The sequence below is a fragment of the Sphaeramia orbicularis genome, chromosome 3 (genome assembly GCF_902148855.1).
Source record: "Sphaeramia orbicularis chromosome 3, fSphaOr1.1, whole genome shotgun sequence".
Classification (NCBI taxonomy): domain Eukaryota; kingdom Metazoa; phylum Chordata; class Actinopteri; order Kurtiformes; family Apogonidae; genus Sphaeramia; species Sphaeramia orbicularis.
The window spans coordinates 58708260-58731724 of NC_043959.1; the positions used below are offsets into that span (position 1 = coordinate 58708260).

The 23465-nt window shown below is 39.2% G+C and overlaps 1 protein-coding gene across 3 annotated transcripts in view; it reads left to right on the top strand.

The window, feature by feature from the left end:
- LOC115411050 (Nance-Horan syndrome protein-like) overlaps nucleotides 1–21104 on the top strand; it is an 81232-nt gene extending 60128 nt beyond the window's left edge. Inside the window, exons 2-13 of one of the 3 annotated variants that reach the window (XM_030122998.1) lie at nucleotides 5421–5573; nucleotides 5662–5798; nucleotides 6012–6059; nucleotides 7341–7385; nucleotides 7504–7539; nucleotides 7849–7911; nucleotides 8700–8892; nucleotides 10774–10905; nucleotides 12774–12926; nucleotides 13191–16379; nucleotides 16611–16752; nucleotides 16926–21104. In XM_030122998.1, the coding sequence (XP_029978858.1) occupies nucleotides 5421–5573; nucleotides 5662–5798; nucleotides 6012–6059; nucleotides 7341–7385; nucleotides 7504–7539; nucleotides 7849–7911; nucleotides 8700–8892; nucleotides 10774–10905; nucleotides 12774–12926; nucleotides 13191–16379; nucleotides 16611–16752; nucleotides 16926–17559 (4925 nt within the window). In that variant the 3' untranslated portion in view covers nucleotides 17560–21104. The remainder of the gene's footprint in view (nucleotides 1–5420; nucleotides 5574–5661; nucleotides 5799–6011; nucleotides 6060–7340; nucleotides 7386–7503; nucleotides 7540–7848; nucleotides 7912–8699; nucleotides 8893–10773; nucleotides 10906–12773; nucleotides 12927–13190; nucleotides 16380–16610; nucleotides 16753–16925) is intronic. The other 2 variants (XM_030123003.1, XM_030123008.1) reach the window with 2 other exon arrangements.
- Nucleotides 21105–23465: the final 2361 nt, after the last annotated feature.

A 23465-nucleotide genomic window follows, 5' to 3' on the forward strand; every position in this document is an offset into this window, starting at 1 on the left:
CTCAGAAATCCCATAGTTTGGATTCCTTTAAAGTAAAATAAAAAATGTCATTACTTTTTATCTCAAAAAACTGTGCAAAAGTTATTTCATGAAATCATTTGACTACAACGCAAATGATCTCTATACTTTTTGTGTGCTGTACTGTACTGTTATAAAACTGCATTTCCTACTTAGTGATTTCATGAATGTCAAGGGTTAGGATGTGATATGATATGCAAAATGAGAAAAAAACATTGCAGTGATTCACTATGTAACACTCTTGAAAACACTGTGTAATTGTTTATTTAGCATGAATAAAATAGTCGTCTGTGCTTCCTTAACCTGGGACTTTACCTCAGCCTAATGCTGTCGGTGCTGATTTGATTGCAGGCAAATACGAGCCTTGATGAGCAATGAAAGGTTGCCTGGCTACTGATGTACAGTGTAGCATTCAAGGACACAAGTGTGTTTTGAATTATGACTTAAAAGAGAGAAACAGGATTTGTCATAAAAGCTAAAGGGGCTCCGAGAGCGGATAAAAGAGATGGATAATCACAGGGCTTCTTTCCCCCTCCTCATCTGTAAATCAACTACTCTGATCTCTGGATATAAAAGTTAGACCATCTCAGATGTGTATACATCATTCATGATGGAGGAGATTTGTGATTTGTGTCGACTCTATTAAGAGCAGAAATGAACGTGGTTTGCAGTTGTGTGAGGTTGCAGAGGTGAGGTGGCTTTAAGTGCCACCTGCTGGTTTGTCATGGCCAAATGCTTTCATGTGCAACACAGACGCTGTAATATTCTGCACATGCATCTGTCGACTGGACTTTTACTCTTTTTCATGAGTTTTGTTTCATTTTTTAGACTGTGTTGACATAATGTGGTGCATTTTCCTGTTGGTTGATTATTGTAAAAGCTGGTCTGGGTCTGTGAAGATCTTCCATTACTGTCTCCTCTCTGGTTCATTACATTGGGTTACAAAAAAAATGTTTTTTGCAAGTTGTCTAGGTTTTTTCAACTGAATTAGGACCATTTTGCACCGCTAAATCCAAAAATGACATCTGTGTTTCTCAATCAGGTCAGGTTTTTTTGCTAATTTGATTTGGAAAAATTTGATCTTCTCACAAAATTGATTACATTTTTGTGACTTTATCAGTTGATTTTTTTATATAGTTCTCACCCAAAATAGGTTTTAAGAGAAAAAAAATCATTTGATCACTTGATTCCTGTTAGGTACAATGGTGTATTCACTGCAGATGTAGCAGAATACGTCAGGCTTATTTTTGCAAGATCTTCTAGTCAAAGCCATTTCATTCACCTGTAATATTAAAAAAAACAATCATAAATTGGCAAAAGTAAAATCTTCAGAACTTGTTTATTGCAAGAAATATGAAAGAATTTTGTATCATATGATGTGAAAATGCCCATAAATGTAAGCAAAAATGTTCAAAAGCCAATATGTAGCATAGTTCAGAAAGTTGACCTGATTGAGCAAAATGAATGTGATTTTTGGATTCAGCACCAAAATTATCCTAAATCAGCTCAAAAAACTTAAACAATAAATTTGTTGTTGACCAGTGTTATGGATCAGGTCGTGTGAGCCATGGCTTTTAGATGACAAAGCGATTCTCTGCTTAATGAACCAAGTCTCAAAACCATGTTTTGGCACTTTCTGTTTAGAACAGAATAATGCAGTGCAGTATACTCTGTTATATATCTGTTATTTAATAATGTACGGTGAACTGAGATTGTTTTCAGAAGCTTTGAAATTTCTGCTTTTGCTGTTTTATAGAAGTTCCTTTTTAAACTCCAGTTTAATAGTTTCTATCCGGAAAAAGCTGATAGTTGAGTAATTAACCACAAGAAACCTATGTGATTATTAAAGTATCTTTGTCAGTATATTTTACATCCAAAACACACTGATGTTGACTCTGCACAAACCCATCACTAGCTGAACATGCAGAATCACACCACATACTTCAGACTGGAAGCAGTGGGCTGCCAGAGGAGCAAGATGTGCCTTGCTCAAGGGCATATTAGCCAACAATTTTCCTGCTAGTCCTTTGAATGAAACTGGCAGCCCTTCCAGGGAATCAAACTGGCAACCCTTTGGGCATAAGCTTCTTCCCCAACCTTCTAGGCCAAGGCTGCCCCCTGTGTTATAGATATAGGAGAAGTGAGACTTAAATGTTTTAAGCACTTATCTGGCACCAAGGTCAGCCATTCCAGGTGACGCTTAGTATAATGTATTAGTCCAGGGCTGTCAAACTCATTTCAGTTCAGTTCCACATTCAGCCCAGTTTGATCTGCAGTGGGCTGGACCAGTAAAATAATAACTGAAAAAAGTAAAATTATACTATGATCAGGTTTACATCTACAAAGTTTCCTTAAAAATGTGAATAACAAGAACAACTTGAATTCTCTTAAGAAAAACAAGTGCAATTTTAACAATATTAGGCCTCAGTTTATTAGACACATGTGCATTACAATCACACAAAACATTTAGTAACAGGCAGAATATTGGTAAAATTGCATTTACTTTTCTTAAGACATTTCCATTTGTTCGTATTTGTTCATGTATTACTGATTTTTGTAAAATTATAGTTTGGTAATGTAAACATTTTCATGTAATTTTACATTTTTACACCAAAAAAACAAAGAGAACATTTGGGGTTGTCATTATTTATAGGTTATTATAATAATATTTTACTGGACTGACCCACTTGAAATCTAATTGGTCTGTATGTGTCTGTATGTGGAACCTGAATTAAAATGATTTTGACACCACTGATAGTTAATATCTTCTGTGTAATTTTTGCATTTCACAAATTCATCTTGCGGGCCATATGTTTAACACCTGTGTGTTAGTCCAATTATCCTTCATACTCAGTGAATCAATGGATGGACTGAAATATCCATTCATTATCGATATATTTAGAGCAGGGGTGTCAAACTCATTTTAGTTCAGGGGTCACATTCAGCCTAATATGATATAAAGTGGGCCAGACCAGTAAAATAATACAAATATTAGGATAGGAACTTATAAATAATGTCAACTCCAAAGTTTTCTCTATGTTTTTGAGTGAAAAAAGTAAAATTCCATTATGACAATGTTTACATCTACGAACTGTACTCGAGCATAACATTAACAACTAGAAGCACTCGGAGAGCGCAGACCTCCGCCAAGGCTGATCAGTGCCCCCCCCCCGTGGGCCCCCCCACCCCCGATCACACCAAAATTTAATCATTTCTTCCTTATCCCATTTCCAACAAACCCAGAAAATTTCATCAAAATCTGTCCATAACTTTTGGAGTTATGTTGCACACTAACGGACAGACAAACAAACAAACAAACCCTGGCAAAAACATAACCTCCTTGGCGGAGGTAAATATGAACAACCTGAAAATTCTAACAAAAAAATAAGTGCAATGTTAACAATATTATGCCTTAATTTATCATTTATACACGTGCATCACAACTTACAGATCACAGTGGATCTACAAATACACAAAACATTTAGTAACAGGCAGAATATTGTTAAAATTCCACATTTCAGACATTTTTTGTAAAAGCCCAGTCTTTAAATGTAACCATTTTTGTGTAATTTTCCTTTTTTTACACTAAAACAAAGAGGAATATTTGCAGTTTTTATTATTTATAGGTTATTATGATAGTATTTCACTGGTCTGATCCACTTTAGATTGAACTGACCTAAAATGATTTTAACACCATTGATTGCTTATATCTTCAGTGTAAATTTTGCATTTTACAAATTCATCCCATGGGCCGGATTTGGCCCCCGGGCCGCATGTTTGACACCTGTGATTTAGAGCCTTCACTTGGTTATTTTCCTTTCGGCTGTAGTGGCAGTGCTGGTCGTCTTGGGAATGATCCTACACACCCTTATTTTCAAAGTTTCGAATGTTCTTCTTGGCAGAATAATTCAAGCTCAACAAGGTCCAATGGGAAGTGTTGGTGCCTGTGCTTTATTGGGTTCAGGTTTGGTAACTTCCCCAGTGGTATACTTGGGCTTAAAGTTTTGTTGCTATGCAAACCTTTGCACCAACAGTCTGAAAGGTTTTCACTGAGGATTGCTCTATTTCTTTCTGCACCCATCTTCCCTTCAGTCCTGGTTACCCTCTCAGTTCCTGTTGCAGGAAAACATCTCCACAGTATAATGTTGCCACCACATGACTGTAGGGATGATATTAATGAGGTGCTGCTCAGTGCCTGGTTTCTTCCACATACTACTGGGAATTGTGGTCAGATCAATCCTCACTTCATCAGACTACACAATCTTTTAGCTGCAAGACTGGATAGTCTACGGACAATCTTCCCTCAAACTGATAGGTTGGAATTCACTCTGACATAAAACATCAATTGCAGGACCTTCTGAGTAAGATGCACCAGATCTTTATTCTGAATGCTGTGACAAAGGCTTTGAATACACATACATGGGATATTTTACCACCAAAGGAGCTTTAATCAGTGTTTCTGAGTATGTACCTAAATTGTACAGAATAATTCAGTTTCATTTTTCATAAAGTAACAAAACATGTATCTGCTTTTTACAGAGTATCTAGTCATAGATTCATAGCTGAAAGTAATCATAGGATGATTCTCAAACCTATGAAAAAAAAAAAAGCTCTGAGAACCTCCCAAATGTTCTGTATGTTATAAAGCCTTAAACATCAAGATAACCAACTGCAAAACAGGCATCTAGCCAAGATGCAGTGGCCCTCAGATCATCAGGTTAAGGATTTTCTATCACTGCCTAAACCTGAAACCTTGTCTTAAAAGACCTGTACGAAGAGGAAAAGAACAGGGGTTCACCCACAGCATCTACAAGGTTGAAAAATGAGTGTTGTAGTAGTCGACACTGATTCGTGAGTACTGGTGAGACCAGTCTTGAAAACACTTTTATGGTGTTGGTCTTGTCTCAGTCTCAGCCACATTTTTACTTGGCCTTTGCTCAGTCTCTGGATTTTATATCAAGGCCAGTAAACACCTCATCTACAGAGAATTGCCTGTGCAGTGTTTTACTTGTTAATATCATTTTTTGCTGACTCTTGATTATACACTGGAAACCTAAAAGAAAAAATGCACATCAACCTTCAGTCTCCATCATGACTTGGCCTTGGTTTACCTGGTAGTGACTACAACACTACAAAAAACACAGCATGTTCTTATGTTTTTTTTTAACAAATTACACAAAGATGGTTAACTGGTATCAAGTCTGGACCAAACAGAACCATACTTTTTTTTTTTTTTTTTTTTTTTTACCAGCAGTGTTTCTCAGACAAGAAGAAAACCAGAATTTGTAGAGACACGGACAAAATTCTGTATTAGATTAGAAAAACACTGCTTTTAAAATATATGATGCCTTCAACTGTGTAAAACCACTTTCATTAACTAATGTTTCATGTCTTTCTGTTAGCGGTGTCAAACCTGGACATAGAGAGCAAGTTGTCGGTCCACTATCAGGCTCCATGGCACCAGCAACACAACGTATTTCATCCCTGTACCCGGCCACCATGTTTGGAGGAGCTGCACAGAAATGCTCAGCTCAGTCTCAGAGCCTTGCACCGAGGTGAGAGACGTCAGTGCTCAATACACAGTTGAACAGTTATGATCATATGCATGTGGTCATGCTTGGTTTGTTTTGTTTGTTTAAATAGACGAACAACAGCATCAGAGGTCGACAAGTCGGGAGAGGAACAGGGTGACCATCTCCATCTCGGTGGCACCCCCCATGCCGACCTTCCCTTCACCTCACACCATCCGCAGGCAGCAGAGAAGTCGCCTCGCAAGAGCAGTAAGTACAATGAACCAATCAGGAAGTGGCCTTTTAAGGACCTTCACTTCAACTACATTATAAACTACATCACTACTATAAGAAGTTAAACATGATGATGATATTGGTGCTCATTTTTCACCATTTATCCAATTTGTTTTGCATGTTTTTTCTCTAGAATTAACAAATATTTCTCAGTAATCTGACACGGTATCTTATTCTGTTGTCATACAGCAAGAGAGAGCAGAGAGGGAGCAAGAGTTAGACTATCAACCCAGAAAGGTAAGGCCAAAGTATTTATACTGTATCTGTAGGTGTCTGGTGTCCAGAGGCCTGGATCAGATAGCTGCATTGAGGGTTTAGGAAGGTAACTTATGCTTCAGCTCAGGATAAGGTGGTTAACTTCTAAATCTCCATGGTAACTTACCCTGCAAACATGACCTGCTCCAGATAGTGGCTCTAAAATCATCTAAAAGTACCTTCTACTGACTACAACTGACCAACTGATTCTCTGAGAAGATCCCGTTGAACTCTGTGTGCAGATTAAAAAAAGGGAAAACTGTGAGGACAGAGCTTTACAGACCATCCAAGACCCTGGACTGTGTTTTGATATAACATAATATGAGCTAAAACAGAGAGATGAGTCTTACACACTGCAAAAATCAAAATCTTACCAAGTGTGTTTTTGTCATTTCTAGTCAAAATATCTCATCACACTTAAAATAAAACATAATCACCGAAAGAGTAACTTGTAAGTGAGATATAAGAACTTATTTTTAGACAACAGATCTTGAAAATCTTAATTCAAGAAATCTTAGCAAGATAATTTTCACTTGTTCCATTGGCAGATTTTTTTTTTTTTGCTTGAATTAAGCAAGAAAATATCAAATTAAACAAAAAAAAATCTGCAAATGGAGCAAGTCACAAGTGTTTGCTCCTGGAGGATTCTGTTGGGTTTCTGTAAATTTGATTTGATTTTGATTTGATAAAGCATTTTGTGACTCTGTCTGTGAAAAGTGCTCTATAAATAAAATTTACTTACTTACTAAGTGAAAATGATCTTGGTAAGCTTTCTTGAAATAAGATTTTCAAGATCTATTGTCTAAAAATAAGTTCTTATATCTCACTTACAAGTTACTCTTTAGGTGATTATGTCTTATTTTAATTGTGATGAGATATTTTGACTAGCAATGACAAAAATACACTTGGTAAGATTTTGTTTTTGCAGTGCATACTATTAAATTACATCTGAGGAGCACATTCATATAGCAGAAGAAACAACTGTTTTAGTTAAATGGACTTGTGCCTTAATAATGTAGCCTTGAGTATAATATCAACTCACACATTTTCAGTTTTTTGTATCTGGTTATAGTTTGCTCTTCTTGTGAGAAATGTGCTGCTGATCTGCCAAATGTTTTGTATTGTCGGGCCAGGTAACAGACAGAGATCTTGGCTGTGTTTAACATGCTTTGCGATACAGGTCCCAGGTATAAACCGTCACGTTACATTCTGCTCATCTTGTTTGTCGCACTAACTTAATATTTTTCTACAAACTTCCTAAAGGAGAGGACAGTAAAAGAAACGGAGATCCAGACTATACAGAGAAAAGTAAGAAAACTTACTACAAAAAATATACAAATCATCAATAACTGTACTGCTAAAAGATGTCCCAAACTTAACATGTTTGTACACTCAGTAATAATTCTTCATGTTTCTGCTGTCCTAGGAGAGATCAGGAAGAGAAGCAGAAGTTCAAAGAAAGGTAAGAAAGAATAAAGCACAATCCTTTATAGCAGACACATACAGAAAAGGTTTTGTATACCATGTGGTAGCTCTGAAAAATAGATACCTAGGATATGTTTTTTGTAGTATCAAGACTTGAATATTTGAGGACATTCAAGGAGGTGTCGTGTAAAACCAGTCAAACATATGATTGAACTGAACTGAGAAAAGAGCCAAACACTGTTCAGTATATATCATTCATATTCATTATAATCTGTTGGCTCACTCATTTATCATAATACCATTGCTCTGTTGTTTTGTATTTCTTTTCCGTACTTTGTGTTCATAGTTTGCGTGCTTTTACTCACTTCACCCAATTGATGGTTGCAACTTCATTCCATGGAATAGAAAGGTATCAAGCATATATTTAATTTTTACTTCATGTATTGACGTATTTTGTTCTGTCTTTCTCTGTTTTCTTGTTCTTCTGTTTTTCACTCATCTACTTTGATATTGTTTTTGCACTTAAATACATATATTAACCCTTTCATGCATGAATTATGAGAACCTTAAGCAACATTTTTTTTTTCCTCAGTGATTTTTTTCCTCTTTAGACATGAAAAAAAAAAAAAATAGTGTGATTTAATTTTTTATGAACCTAACCCAAAAATGTCCACTCAGCTGGACACCATGTGTTTAATTTTTTGAAGTAAAGAAACATGCATTTATTGACAAACTGCGTGAAAACTATGAAATAAAAACATTTTTAAATGCTGCTAATCTGATGTTTTCTCACATTTTAACATACTATATTACCTTCACTCGGATAATATGCAAAAAACTCCCCAACTTTTTGTTAAAAAAAAAAACAAAAAAAACTTAATTACAGTCTAGTAACAATTAACAATTGATTTACACTCAAATATGTTACTGCAGTTCAGGTTTATCAAGAACAGGAAAGTTACAGTAATGGTATGAATTGCAGTGTATGAAATGATGCATAAGTGTCCACTGTGTCGGCTGATATGGAACTAAAACAACAAAACCCATGAATATACAAGAGAACAGCTGGAGAAGAACTGTCCACTGGAGTGACCAGTATGCATGAAAGGGTTAATTCATATGTCTGTGTTTGTACTAAGACACTTAGTCTATCCAAGTAGGCTGCTGTCCAAGTAAGCACCTATATGTCTCTGCCAGGCTACCTCGACAGGAGACAGTGATGGAGGTGAGGTTTTGGGAGGCCACAAGGCCAAAGCTTCAGCCACCAATGCCCCCGCAACACAGGACAAACAGACTAACTGGTCCAAGGAGAATCAGCCTGCAGGGGATCAGAAGTCGACTGGCGACCCTAACTCCATCTCCTCCTGCATTATTCCCATTAATGTCACAGGTAAGGTGACACTTAAATGGTGTCTTTGTAAGGATCAGAACATCCTGACCTTAAAGGGGTTATATGTCATACCATTCCAGTCTCAACAGCAGGGTCAAGTCAATTACACTGGGTTACAAAAAAATGTTTTTTGCCAGTTGTCCAGGTTTTTTCAACTGAATTAGGACCATTTTGCACCGCTAAATCCAAAAATGACATCTGTTTTTCTCAATCAGGTCAGGTTTTTTTGCTAATTTGATTTGGAAAAATTTGATCTTCTCACAAAATATAATAATTAATACCAAAATAAGATTGGTAAGCACACTTTATGAAACTTGTGACTTGATTCCTGTTAGGTACAATGGTGTATTCACCGCAGATGTAGCAGAATACGTCAGGCTTATTTTTGCAAGATCTTCTAGTCGAAGCCATTTCATTCACCTGTAATATTAAAAAAACATTAATCATAAATTGGCAAAAGTAAAATCTTCAGAACTCGTTTATTGCAAGAAATATGAAAGAATTTTGTATCATATGATGTGAAAATGCCCATAAATGTAAGCAAAAATGTTCAAAAGCCAATATGTAGCATAGTTCAGAAAGTTGACCTGATTGAGCAAAATGAATGTGATTTTTGGATTCAGCACACCAAAATTATCCGAAATCAGCTCAAAAAACTGAAACAATAAATTTGTTGTTGACCAGTGTAATCAGAGCACATTTACGACTACCAAAACCTCCATTTGTATCCACAGACGGTATCACTCACTGAATAAAATACAAAGCTCATTGTTTATATACATCTGTAATATGGTATCAACATTTCTTCTCCAAATTAGAACTCATAGCCAGTTATTTTGATAGTTGTCGTCTTATAACCTTCAAGAGCTGCAGTAGCTGATAGTAGACATCTGTTAGCTTAGCTCTGTTTTAGATAGAAAGCAGCCACAGTAAAACCACACATCACCTCAGCTGTCTGTAGCTGCACTAATGACTGTTTGGAATTGTCTAAACAAGGTCAGAACTGTCAGTTTAGTCTGAAATGTGGATCAACAAGAAGAAATGCTGAAATTCCAGCATCAAACTCCATTCTTTTCCTTTACTGCTGTGTCCAGTGGTGAAAACAATAACAGTGCTTCTAGCTTTTATCGCTTTCTTTGACCCTAAAAGTTGTTGCTTTGCGGTACTTATCCCACCTTGTCACTTTCTGATGCTTTGGTTAAAGGCCACATTACCGTCTTTGGCATAACTTCAGAATTCTTTATTCTAAACACAGGTTATTTTTTGATATTGAAAGTATAAATATGACACATACACATAGCCCCGTTACCTCTCACCTGTGAACTAAATTAGCTGCAGACACACCTTACACAAACCTCTCACTGTATTTTTGAACATGAATGAATGTAATATACTGTTAAATAAACTAAGACAGAAAAGAACACTAAGAAGTGTTTCCACTCTGCTTTCATTTAAACAGAAATTCTCACAAAAAGACACTCATAAGGTAGAAGGGTATACCATTACTACTTGAATTTCTCTTGTTATTATTGAAGTATCTATCTATCTATCTATCTATCTATCTATCTATCTATCTATCATTATAAACCTTGATTCTAGTCTTTCGTTTATATGATTAATTGACATGACATCAGCTTTATATGGCATACGAGGGAAAGTCAAAAAGTTCTCAGACAAATTTAATAAAAAGTTTATTTATCAAAATAACAAAAATATTTTCCTACATAAGCATCCATTAGAGTCTAAACACTTTGCGATCTGTGTTTCCATCGGTAGATTCCTTCTTTGTAGAACTGCTGGGGCTGTCTGAGTCTTTGTCTTTGACATTTGTATGAAAACTTTTTGACTCTCCCTCATATGTCTTTTGTGTTTTTACTGCAGGAGTCGGTTTTGACAGGGAAGCGAGTGCTCGTTGCTCTCTTGTCCATTCCCAATCAGTTCTTCAGAGGAGGAGGAAGCTGAGGAGGAGGAAGACTATCACCGGAATACCCAAAAGAGTACAACAAGATATGGGTATGTTATAGAGTATGCCCACATTTTAATGGAACATGTTTTACCTTAGGGAAAAAGGTTGTGCGATGATTTCATTTGGTTTCATAAAGAATTTTGTGACTAAGTTAGCTGCAGATAAATGAGTGAACTGCTAGTCTCAAAATCATGTATAAACAATACATGTCTACGCTGCTTATTTGGCCTCACTAACACTGTTCCTGTAGTTTACAGAATGCTGTTTCAGTGGGAACTTTGACTGCAGTGTGCAGTTTCAGCATGATATCATGACTTGCGTAAATATACATGCTAGGGACGGGAAGATTATCCGATACATACCAATACGCCGACACACGCATGCACGATCCGAGTACAACGGGAGAGAAGCTGCAAGTGAATGAAAAGTTTGGAATGATATCGTGATGCATCAGTTTTTGAATGTTTGTATCAATAAAATTCGATCCGCTCAATAGAATATATTTTTACTCTCATTTAAAAGTGTTACTCTTTATTTGAGTAAAGTTTTTCTTTTCTTCAGACCCACGTTAACGTGCGCCGTGGACACTGTGGCTCGAGCACCGCAGATGAATACTGTAAAGTCTGTATCTGAATCTAGATCAGCTGTATTGAATACTGCCGTACAAACCGGAGATACTTCCTTAAACTGTCACATACATATCTAACAGCACATCCCAGAATACCTTGTACAGGTGTCTCAGTGACAGAACCTTTTTCTGTTTTATCTACATTACAAATACATTACATTACAAATTGATTCGGTGAGGGAGCAAGAAGTTGAGTGTTAGAAACATACAGAGAAACAACTTTGGAAACACAGTCCTAACTTTAGGGTTAGGGTTATGTGAACCGGAGATCTTGGCGTAAATTGACACTTGATCAAATGGCATTGAATAACATGTGAAAGGTCAAAAATGCATACGTATAGCACACCAAATACCATAAGAACTGGTATGACAAACAATGCAATTTCACGAGATCAGTCTTGCACTTTTACAATACAGTAGGTCACAATATAATGACAAAAATAAATGGGACAAAGGGTGCATTTTTTTATACCATTGTTTACAAAGCTTTCTGACTTATGACCCTTTCAGACACAGCACAAGTTGCACTGCAGTTTCTGTTGGGTTCAACAACATATCTTCAAATTAATAAGCAGACAAATTATGACAAGTTTTCTGTAAGGGTCTAATAATCTGCATGAAATTTCTTCATTACCTCAGTGGAGAAACTTGGTAGATTTGTCTGTAGACTCAAAACAAACCTAAGATGAGTTAATATTTTTCCTTACCTACAGTAACCTACCTTACCGGTAACTCATTCCTGACATACATACATGGATGGAGACTTGTTTCCAAGATGGGGTTTTCTTTCCAAGGTCTCGTGTTATGTAATTTCGGGAACTCAGGAACACAAATTATCGGCTTTTCTCCATTTTGCTTTCCATGCCTGGCTGGATGCCTCATTCAACTCTTTGACTGTTTTGACAGAGTGCTGCATGCACACAAGCTTGCATTTCAGTGTATAGTGATTCTGCTGTCGCATTGTGTCTGAAAACTCATTTACTCTCCTCAACACATCAATCAAAGTGTCTTAAAACACATTTGGGAAATTCCCATTTATATGTTTGTAGACAGTCCTTCTGATATGGAGTGCATTCATTGGTTCTGTTGTTTTATCTGTTCCTGCCATTTTCACTGAACTGAATTCTACTTCATCGTGTTTCCTTATTTTACTGTTACAGAGATATGATTCTAAACACTCATTGCTGTTAATAATTTCCTCTCAAGGAGCACTTCTACTTCATATTACAAAAACTTGAGAATGGGAAAATCATTTCTACTCACCATCCTTTTTGTCTTTGCATTCAGATTCAGATGAATCACCTGTTGCAAGAGAACGCACCGTGATTGTTCATGCCAACCCACACCAACTGTCTCTGTGTCAAGAAGATCTCTCAATCAGTGGTCGTCTTTCCCACACGCGTGACTCCGGCTGCCAGACAGATGATTTCCTTATAGCATGTAAGATTCTTAAAATGGACAAATATGTTTGCTTCTTTGAGGATTACTGTGTGTGGATTCATACTAAGCACAAAAACAGAGATTTGCTAAAAGTCAGTCAAATTAAAAGTAAATAACTAAATGTGATTATTTGTGGGATAATTTTAATGCCTTCTATTGCTCAAAATACTAAGCACTCGGACTGAAATGGCATAACAATTATTTTCTTATGATCTGGTCAATAGCAATGTGAATAAAAAAACGCATCTGTCTTTCCCTTTACAGGTACAGCTGCTCCCTCGAGACGGCGCATCAGAGCTCAGCGTGGCCATCAGGGAATCCCTGCATCTCTGTCCCATTCAACAGGCAACATTTCCTCCCTGGGTGACCAGTCAGAGTCCACGTACACCACTGCTGCAGCTCACGGTGGGCGCCTGAGGTCTCGTAGCCTTCCACGAGAGGGTGGGCGTTTGATGGACAGCGATGAAGATGACGATGACAATTATGATGATGATGACGAAGATGAGGAGTTATCACCCTATGAAGCTGAGGACTTTATTCCACCTGGTCCTAGTCCAAGGATGAAGATGATGATGATGAAGGATGAAGAGGAGAGCACAGATGACCAGGCAGCTCCTGAGCCTCTGCAGCTTGGAAGCTTAAAAAGGTTACAACGATCTGGGGATAGAGACAGAGGAGGTGGAGGAGGGGGAAGCCCAGAGCATAGCTGGATGGAGAGGGGCCGTTCTCGCCTGCCTCGTAAGGCTGACATGGGCAGCTGTGAGATCTCATCAAGTTCAGATACATTCAGCAGCCCTATTCATTCAGTGTCCACAACAGGAGTCCTGGGCAGCCATGTAGACCATAAGGAGGACCACCAGTCATCAAGCGGGAACTGGAGTGGCTCCAGCTCCACCTGTCCTTCCCAGACTTCTGAAACCATTCCTCCTCCCTCTTCCCCACCGTTGACAGGCTCATCTCACTGCGACTCAGAGCTGTCACTCAACACTGTGCCCAATGCCATTGATGAGGGATTCTCCTTGGACCCCTCGTACCACTCCGACCTCAGACCCCAGGGCCAGGGTCACAGGTCCAGCTCATTTACGTCCTCAGCCACAGACCAGCTGGATGATGCAGGAGTCAGCACAGCCAGTGAAGGGGAGTGGACATACCCTCCAGACCAAGACCAGACAGATCCAGACCAAGATCCTGACCAGACCCAGAACATGAGCCAGAGCCATGATTTATCCCAGGAGTATAGCCCCAAACAAGGTCTACAAGATCAATCCTGTTTCACTGACAAGACCAGCAACACTGAAAAAGACCCTGTCTCTCATTATCCATCTGACACAGAAGGTTTTTACTTCTCATCTGTGCATTCTGGAGAGTGTAATCAGAGTTACAGAAACTACATGTATAACTATGCAGACCAGGGGCCTGAATTTGGCCAAAACAACACTGTGGCAGCACCACTACCGCATGGAGTTTACCCCCAGCCCTCAGCTGGTTTTAGAGCGGGCACTATGACCCTAGGGAGGCCCTGCCGTCCACTGAGGAAACCAAAAGTCAAGCCTCCACCACCCAAGAGGACTTCCTCACTGAAGGAGTCCAGTAGTAGTGTCGATGTTGGAACAGACACACAGGCAGATCATGACCAACCAAAGATGGTTAGTGAACAAGAACTTTCTATGTCTTCCACAGATATGAAGCTGGAGCTGGAGTTAGAACTTGAAGGTGGTCCAGAACAATTACAGACATCGTGTCTTGTGGCAGAGCCTTTGGGAACCTGGGGAATGGGCCTGAGAGAAACAGTGGATATAGTAGAACCCATGTCATTCAGCTCTGCTGATACACACTCATTTAAAGATGAAGGCGCTGTGCAATCTGACTATGCAGATCTGTGGCTTCACAACAATGAAATGAAGTCCAACAATGGTGAGTACACGTCCATGTCCAACTCAAGCACAGCCACAGGCACTACTGTCATGGAGTGCATCAAGTCACCGGAGAGCTCTTCGTCCTCCACAGAGACCCAAACCCAGTCCCTTGGCCAGGCATCAGAGAACAGGCCAGCAAGTCCCCCCCTCCCACCTGGGGACTTCAAACTTGGGTCACCTGAGAAGCTGGCTGGTCTGGCCTCACCATCAAGTGGCTATTCCAGTCAATCAGAGACTCCAACATCAACCTTGCCCTCATCTTCGGCAGCGTTCTTCCCAGGACCTTTGTCTCCTTCAACTGGCAAGAGAAAGCCCAAAGTGCCAGAGAGGAAGTCCTCTCTCTCTTCCCTGCAGCACTTTCCCAGAGATGGAGCCTCCATTTCCTCTGGCTATAAAAGAGATCCAGACTTCCCACCTCCACCTTCTCAACTTGATCTCAGTATTTTACATGGCGGGCATGCCAGACACACATTATCCCACCGGACTCATCACATGCACACACTCCACTACAGCAAACACAGAGTTGCAAATGTTTTAAACACTGGTTCAAAGTTACTGGCCCCTGAAGTTTCAAGTATCAACCCTCCACCAAGTTCAGTCTCTGCTCCTTCCATTCCCAGCTCCAATCTGTTGGTAGCAACTCCCTCTACGATACGTGCAGTGCAGCTTCATTCCATCAGTCAATCTACAGATAGCGCTACAGCCACGGAGCAGGAAACAGCAGTTATAGCAGAGACTGCTACCAGACCCAAATGTCCTCCAAGTGGTTCCACTCTTGCACCACCTCCTTTCAACACCAGGCCTCTCCCTCCTCGAAGACCACCACCCAGACCTCCTGCTCAGGAGCACACTTCCTCTCCTGAACACTCACAGCCACCTCCCCCTGGACGTCACCCTGATGGGCCTCCATCCTATGAAAGCCTGTTACTAAGACAGGACCGCTATGGACCTGGAACTTTCTGGGCTATGACAGCCTTCAGAACCCGTATGGATCCATCATCTGAGGAGGACAGCTCCCCCTTGCATCGGCCTGTGCCACGTGCACCCCACCCATCACCTGTGGATTTACACACACATATTCACTCTCACACAGAATTCAGAGGGCTCACACATTCAGGTCATGCACACCCTGAGTTCAGGGTACTGGGGGAGCGTTCATTCTCTCAGGATGATGATGACGACGAAGATGATGAGGAAGAAGAAGAGGAGCAGGTGAAAGAGCCACCAGGTTTGCCTGTAAGGGCTGCATGTTCCAGAGTAAGCATGCGACCAGACCACCCTCCACCCCCAGCATATGAGTTTGCCGGGGGATACCATTCAGACTCAGGGCCCTGGGCTAGTCCAGTCAAAGTGCCTGGTACCATAGTAGAGACATCGCAACCTTACCTAATCAGCGATGCACGAAGAGGAATACAAGAAGAGCAAGGTGAGGAGGAGGAAGTGACATCAGGTGCTACCAGAAGTGCCCATCAGCAGCAGTCCCAAGAAAGCAAAGATGACTCAACCACTCCTGACACAGAGGATTACTTCAGTAAAGGTAAGCTTCTAAATTTAATTCAACTAAGGACAAGCTAAATTGTGATAAAGTTATGCGTTATAAGAATGTATTTATTAAAAAAAAAAACAAAACAAAAAAAACTCAATAGCACAATTTTTGGTTTACTTTGTGAGTGAATAATGCTAATAGGAGACAGAAAGAGTGGTTTAAAAGATGGATATTTCACAGACTGTATACTGAATGATCAGACAACCAGATGATATGTGATAGGGATGTTGTGTGCTGCAGATTCCACGCCCAGTGACAATTCACTCTCCCCTCTGACTGATGACACCAAAGTGGATGATGACATTATTATTACATCACCCAACAAGACACGTACAACTGAGGATCTGTTTGCCATGATACACAGGTCAGGAAATTTTTCTTTAAAAGTATGTCTACTTGTTGGGTTGTTAGTACTGATCAAGTACCAGAGGGTCTTTTCACTGTTTTCAAGCTTATTGACTTAACCTTCAATCATATATCTATCCATCCACTATCTGTCTAAAACTCACTTGTGTCAATGTTCCCATTCTTATTCAGATCCAAGAGAAAGGTCTTGGGTCGAAAGGATTCTGGAGACTTGAACGCGAAATCTCGCCTTTGCCCTCCAGCACCAGTGACAACCGGCAGCGTCCCTGCCATCGCTATTCCTCCTGCCCCTCCTCTCAACATCCCAGCCACCTTGGCCTCTGCTGCTGGGTCACAACGAGCCCCTGTGCCCATCTACCGCAGTGCCAAGAAATCCAACACATCTAATGAGGAATTTAAACTCCTGTTGCTGAAGAAAGGCAGTAGGTCAGACTCCAGCTACCGCATGTCAGCTACAGAGATTCTAAAGAGCCCTATCACCCCCAAGACTCCGGGGGATTCCCTTCATGAAGGACCCATTAGACCAACTGATGAAATACCCTCTACCCTCCAGGAATCTCCTCTTTCTGGCTTGGAACCAATCCAGATACCTGGTCTTTTTCCCAGGGCTAACTCTGAGAGTTTCACTCCCAAAACCCTGCCTATGTCAGCTGCATCCCGACAAGGCCGTTCTCGGATCCCCCCTGTAGCCAACAGCAGCCGCTATAGTACACGCAGCCGCCTCTATACAGCCCCCATGCAAGCCATCTCCGAAGGGGAGACAGAGAACTCAGATGGGAGTCCCCATGATGACAGATCCTCCTAATACCACCTGATGAGAGATGTCCTCTATTCTTAGATGTGCCCTACATTTGAAATGGCTACTTCTACTTTTATAGTCTTGAACAGATGTGTCACTGGGGCCAATATTATAAACCTTGTGACACAAAAATGTGACTGTTGCTAAAATGCACCCACTGTTTGTATTCTTTCTCTTATTCTTATTCTCTTATTCTATTTAAGGGTATTAGAGTGTTGCAAGACACTGAATCATGAAAGGATGAGTATGAAAATTTTGAGGATGTAACAAAATACTGCATAATCAAAATAATAGCTCCCTATCAGTAAAAGAGAAAGACTTATGACCTATTTTGACTGAACTGTCTTTTTCAAAAAAATTACAAAAAAAAGTCCCAAATATTTGGTAAATTATAAAAAGAAAAGATTTTTTGTGGAGTATGGACATTGTGTATGTGCATGTATGAGCACATGCAACATCCACAGATATTTTTACTTCTTGTGTTTTGAATGGTGTGGGTGGGTGTGTCAGTGCGGAACTGATTTCTTATTAAAAAATAATAAAAAGTCCAATGAAATTTAATACTCTTTCAACTTTTTGTGCCCAAAGCAGTGGCCAAAATTCCCATACTAAATATTCCTGCCAGTTATTTTGTTGTTACTAACAACATTAGCTCAAACAACGTATCTACTGTAATCCATCTACAGACTTGGCATAGATAGTGTCACAGAGCCAATCATATATTTCTTCATAGAGATTATATTAAAAAAGATAACATGATGCATGTATTTTTGTAAAACTGCGCCTCAGAACATGATGAAGTTTCACCATGTTGCATGACCCTATATAGAAACATCCCCTGGATCCTGGTTTCTGTCAACATTTTTGTGGCTCCATTGTTTTATTAGAGTATTTAATCTTTCACTGTGAAAGGTTCTTAGTGACATTTGTATCACATTGCCAGTGATCTAAATTGATTTATCATGAATTTGAGTGTCTCTCAAGAAGGAGCAAGGGCTTGTGCCTAGATGGGGATTGTTTGTCAAAGATACAGGTGAATTTTGGACAATCGCACAATGGCCTTTCTGTACTAGAGGTGGTTATTAGCAGGGCAGTTTGAAGTCCCTGCACATTGGCCTGGGCCACATCCCACCAGAATCACATACTGAAACCCAACACCGAATTCTAGTATACTTAGCCTGAGCAAAGCTTTTCCAGCAGCTGGCCAGTTGCGTTGTGCTGACTTGAAATGGAAAAGGTGCATTTCAAAGATACCATTGAGCGCAGACGGTGACAATGCTTTAGAAGGTCCTCAATCGGTTTGACTAGAGGTTAATTTGGACAGGTTTCCAAGAGCCAACCTCGCTTTTGCACTTCATGATTCTTCAAGAATATTCCTTGAAAAGAAAATATATCTTATAATGAAATTGCATAATGTATATTTGTACTGAATATAAAGTCATATCTATATAAAACAGCAAGCAGAAATTTTATAAGGAACGAAACTGAGTGTAGCAAAGAAGAACAGGTCTCACTGACAACATTACACATGAATCTTAACAGTGTAAACTGTTCTCCTTTCCTTGTTGCCTCTCCATTATTTGCACTGACCCAGTAGCATCAGGCAGGTGAAAGCTCAATCCAGTGGCTAGTGTAAGTCTATCTTACCTTCCAAACCTCATATCACAAAATCTGCAAGAGAGGGTACAGGATATTACCAGTGTTTAAATGTCAGCCGTGCATCCATTGCTGCAGCCTTTTCTAACCACAGGTTCAGCTGGTGGAGTAAAACCTCTCTGTTGTTACAGACATAGAATATCTGGTGTGCTACTATCATCAGTGATACGTTTGAACATTCACCTGCCTAATACAGCAAACACAACACATATACTTCTTACATTCAGAGACCGTACTTCAATAGAAACCATTCACTGTATTCTGTGAATACCTCAGCAAGCATATTACTGTTTTATTGTAAATGCATAGATAGATAGATAGATAGATAGATAGATAGATAGATAGATAGATAGATAGATAGATAGATAGATAGATAGATTACAAAACCACAACTGTTTAATACTCAGCGAATCTGAACTGCAGAACTGACACTGTGCAAGATGGAGAGAGTAAAAAGCTGTGAACTGATTATTAGAATTTTACATTCATCATATTGCTGAAGCGCACTTGTTCCTGTTCATTGTTTGATTTGTTGTGTTTTCAAAAGCATGCAATAAGTAAAGAAAAAAAAGAACAAGGACACCATATCATTATTTTTATCTGAGGGATGTCTCCATACCACGAGAAAAGATTTTGTATTTTCCGTTTGTCAAGTTCAATAGTGTGTTCTATAGATGTACAAACTGTCTGGCTAATTCTGTTCTGTATAGTCGTGATCACCAACAGGGGTTTATCTTGTACTGTATATCTACTCACTGGACAATCATATGTTTAAGAGACTGTAAAGAAAATGATATAGAATCTTTCGGGAGGAAGAATCTGAACACTTTTGGTGCTGGGTCCTAGTCTTGCTGGAGCTGTGAAAGTTGGAAACTACTGATTCACTTAAAGTGCATATTTGGACAACCACTCTGGATGAAATTGGAAAATATCAAGTTGGGAACAATATCTGTTCACCGACCCCAAAATCATGTTTGATCTGATTATAAAGTTGCTGTATTTACTTTCCACAGACTTTTCTAATTCCTGCAACACATTATCACCGAAATGGATTAAATGATTACATGAAAATGTAACATAATTCTGTGAAATGTCATTCTAAAATATTGACTACAAAAAACTGAAAGTATTGACAATTTGTTTAGTGTCATTTTTCCGTACAGTAGCAAGTGCAGATGCAGTGGGGGACTGTTTCCTTTTATTTAAGGAGTAGACAGATGATTCATTGACACAAATTCATTACAAAGATCAACTGTGGAGTGGCCATGCAGACTCTAGTGCTCATTTAGCACTCTGAAACAGCAGTCCTCAAAATTGGCCATACAAAAAATAATAAATTTGACAAATTCTGGCCCCAAACTGTTTGAAAATGTCTGCACACAATTTTGTCAAATGTGGAAAAGATGACTTGTCTTTTTTCAAAGGTGCACGGTATGGAATAACACTAAACAGACTATAAAACCTGGAATGGAAAGGAGAAAAATACAGATGTTGAAAACGCAGTGTAACTGTCAATTTAAAATAAGCTCCATGTTTAAAAATAGCTAGGACTTATCAGATTTGAATCACTTTTGTATTTTTGTATAAACTTGTAAATATGTTTTTAAAGAAAAAAAATGTTGCAGAAGCTTTCTTTTGTAAAATAAATCAATAAATGACTAAAAACAAAACAGGTTTTTTTTTTTATGTTTACATGATTATTTTCAAAATCTTTTTCTATTTTGGAGCTGTGCAACACCTTCAGTCTTGTATTTATTTTTTGGGAGAGGGGAGGGAAGGTTACGACATTGTGAAAACTCCATTATTCTATACCTAATTCATTTTAACAGCTCATCAGGCTGCTTAGTAACTGTGCATAGAAAAAAGCCAATAAATGTGACTGCATTAAAACGGAAGGCCTTCTGTGTGAGACTTCATTTACTTTGTCAGGTGTATTGAAAGACTGTCTCCACTAGATGGCAGTGTTTGGATGTTTTACTCTAGTTAGGCAGTCTCCCTTAATTTATTTATTTAATTCAATTCAATTCAATTCAACTTTATTTGTATAGCCCAATATCACAACAAGGTTATCTCAAAGGGCTTTACAGAGTCAGTTAGAGTAAACAACAGTCAAATGAACAGCAAGAAAATGAGTAGTGTCCAGGGCATCCCCCGTCCTTAGACCCTCCTTCTCAGCAAGGAAAAACTCAAAACCCAGTGGGAAAAGGGAGAAACCTCGGGGAGAACCACAGTGAAGGAGAGATCCACTCCCATGGACGGACAGGCTATAGATGCACCAGGACTGATGGACGTCCATTTGCAGATGGAGTTCTAGTCTACAAGGATGCAGTAGGGTGGACACATGGGGGGTCCATCCCGCTGGATGAGACAGGCAGGGGCGAGGAGGCCCATCCACAGTGGTGAGGCCGAGGACGTCCATCCAGACAGGTGGGGGAGGGGGTCAGGACACAGGACAGGGCAGGACACAGATGGGTCAGCGCAGATCCTGCCATCATTGGCTCCCAAGTGGTTACAACTGAAAAAGTAGCCACTCCCCCGGAGGGGAGTGGGGAAAGGGGACATCGGGTGAATAGCACTGCACAAACTAAGTTGGCTAAATATTAAAAATATAAGTGCAGACCAGAATGGTACGTAGAACCAGAAACAGGAGATAGGACTCAGTGCCTGTACTTCCCCCAGCATTCTTGCTCCTAGGGCAGCTTAGACTGAACTGTGGGTTTAGTCTGGTTTGAACTAGCCTGACCATAAGCTTTTTCAAATAGGAATGTTTTAGGCTCTAGTATACATGTAAAATTATTCACAAGTGGGTTGTTGCAGTTATCCGACTAGCATTAACATTTTGAATTTACAGCTGTTGGAAAAAAAATATTGTGGGTGAGTTCAGGAGCTCAAAGAATAATAATTATGAAGAATTATATGGCAAAACAGACAGAAGTAGCTTCAAACTATTATTAATATTCCATTAAATTATTAACACTAATATTCTAGCAACCTGGAAGAAAGATGATGATGAGCCTTCTTCAGATAAACAGAACTATTTCATGTATTATTATTATTATTATTATTATTATTACTATTTTATTATTATTATTTTTGTTAGACAACTGCATTTGATTAAATATCCTAATGGAGTGGAGCTTTATGTGTGATGTGCAAAAAACTGTTTAAAAAAAAAAAAAAAGGTAGAAATGAGAACTGAAGCTTATTTCTTCCTGAAAATGGTGGCCCGGGCATTGTAGTCTTTTTCTTTTTTAGATTAATAAAAAGAACATTTGCTCCCCACGTGCAATTAACTAATTTGTAGATAATTATTATTAGCCTATATTATTAGCATTAGTGTAGATCTAACACTGATAATGAGGCTTATTTACCTTGAAGTGCAGGTCCGGTTCCTGTTGTGTTGACACTTCCATGTTGTGATGTACATGTAGGTGTAACATTCACATTATCTCCAAAGTAGAAATGGCCAATTATTCCACATGCAGTTCAGACAGAGGCGTCATGTGACCACATCGTTGGAGTTCAGTCCCAGGTACTTTATCCTCCTGCTTTTGTATTTTCTCGGTTCAATTATGAGACATTTATTTCTCAGTGTAAGCACCAACTTCAGCTCAAAATACACTACACAAAAAGTAACTAAACTGCTTGTTCGACGGTGCGAGGTCACCGCCTCACCTGTCTCACATGAGGAAGAAGACCATAGGAATGACATAAAATAATTTTACACAAACATGAATATTTAAATAAACGAGCAATACATGATACAGCCAGTAAGTACTGTGTATAGAGGGTATGCACGTGACGTCACCACTAGTGGAAGTCACCGTGGTTCCGCCCACTGAGTGGCAGAAAGAGAGAGATGAGTAGCGGCTTTGGTTTGAATACTGCGAAAACTTTAGAACAATCTAAAAAATGGGGCAGAGCTGTTGTGCCATTGATCGCACAAATAGGTTTAAAAAGCACTTGGAGCTATGGTTTTAGTGGCGACCTAAAGCCAAAGACAGAAGAAGCAGATGGATCACTGCAATTCAGAGAAAGAACTGGAATCCAGACAACCAAACCTGGATTTGTGTCAGCTAACGTTCATTCATGCTGTGTTCTTGTGTAAAATCATCCCTTAAATTCCATCTGGTTTTGGCTAACGTTCCTTCTTAGTAAAGCTCTTAATGTTAGCATCTGTCATTTAGTTCTAGATTTCAGAACTGAATCGTTTGTGTCTTCAGTTGTGTGATTGTGAACCTTGTGCTCTACATGAT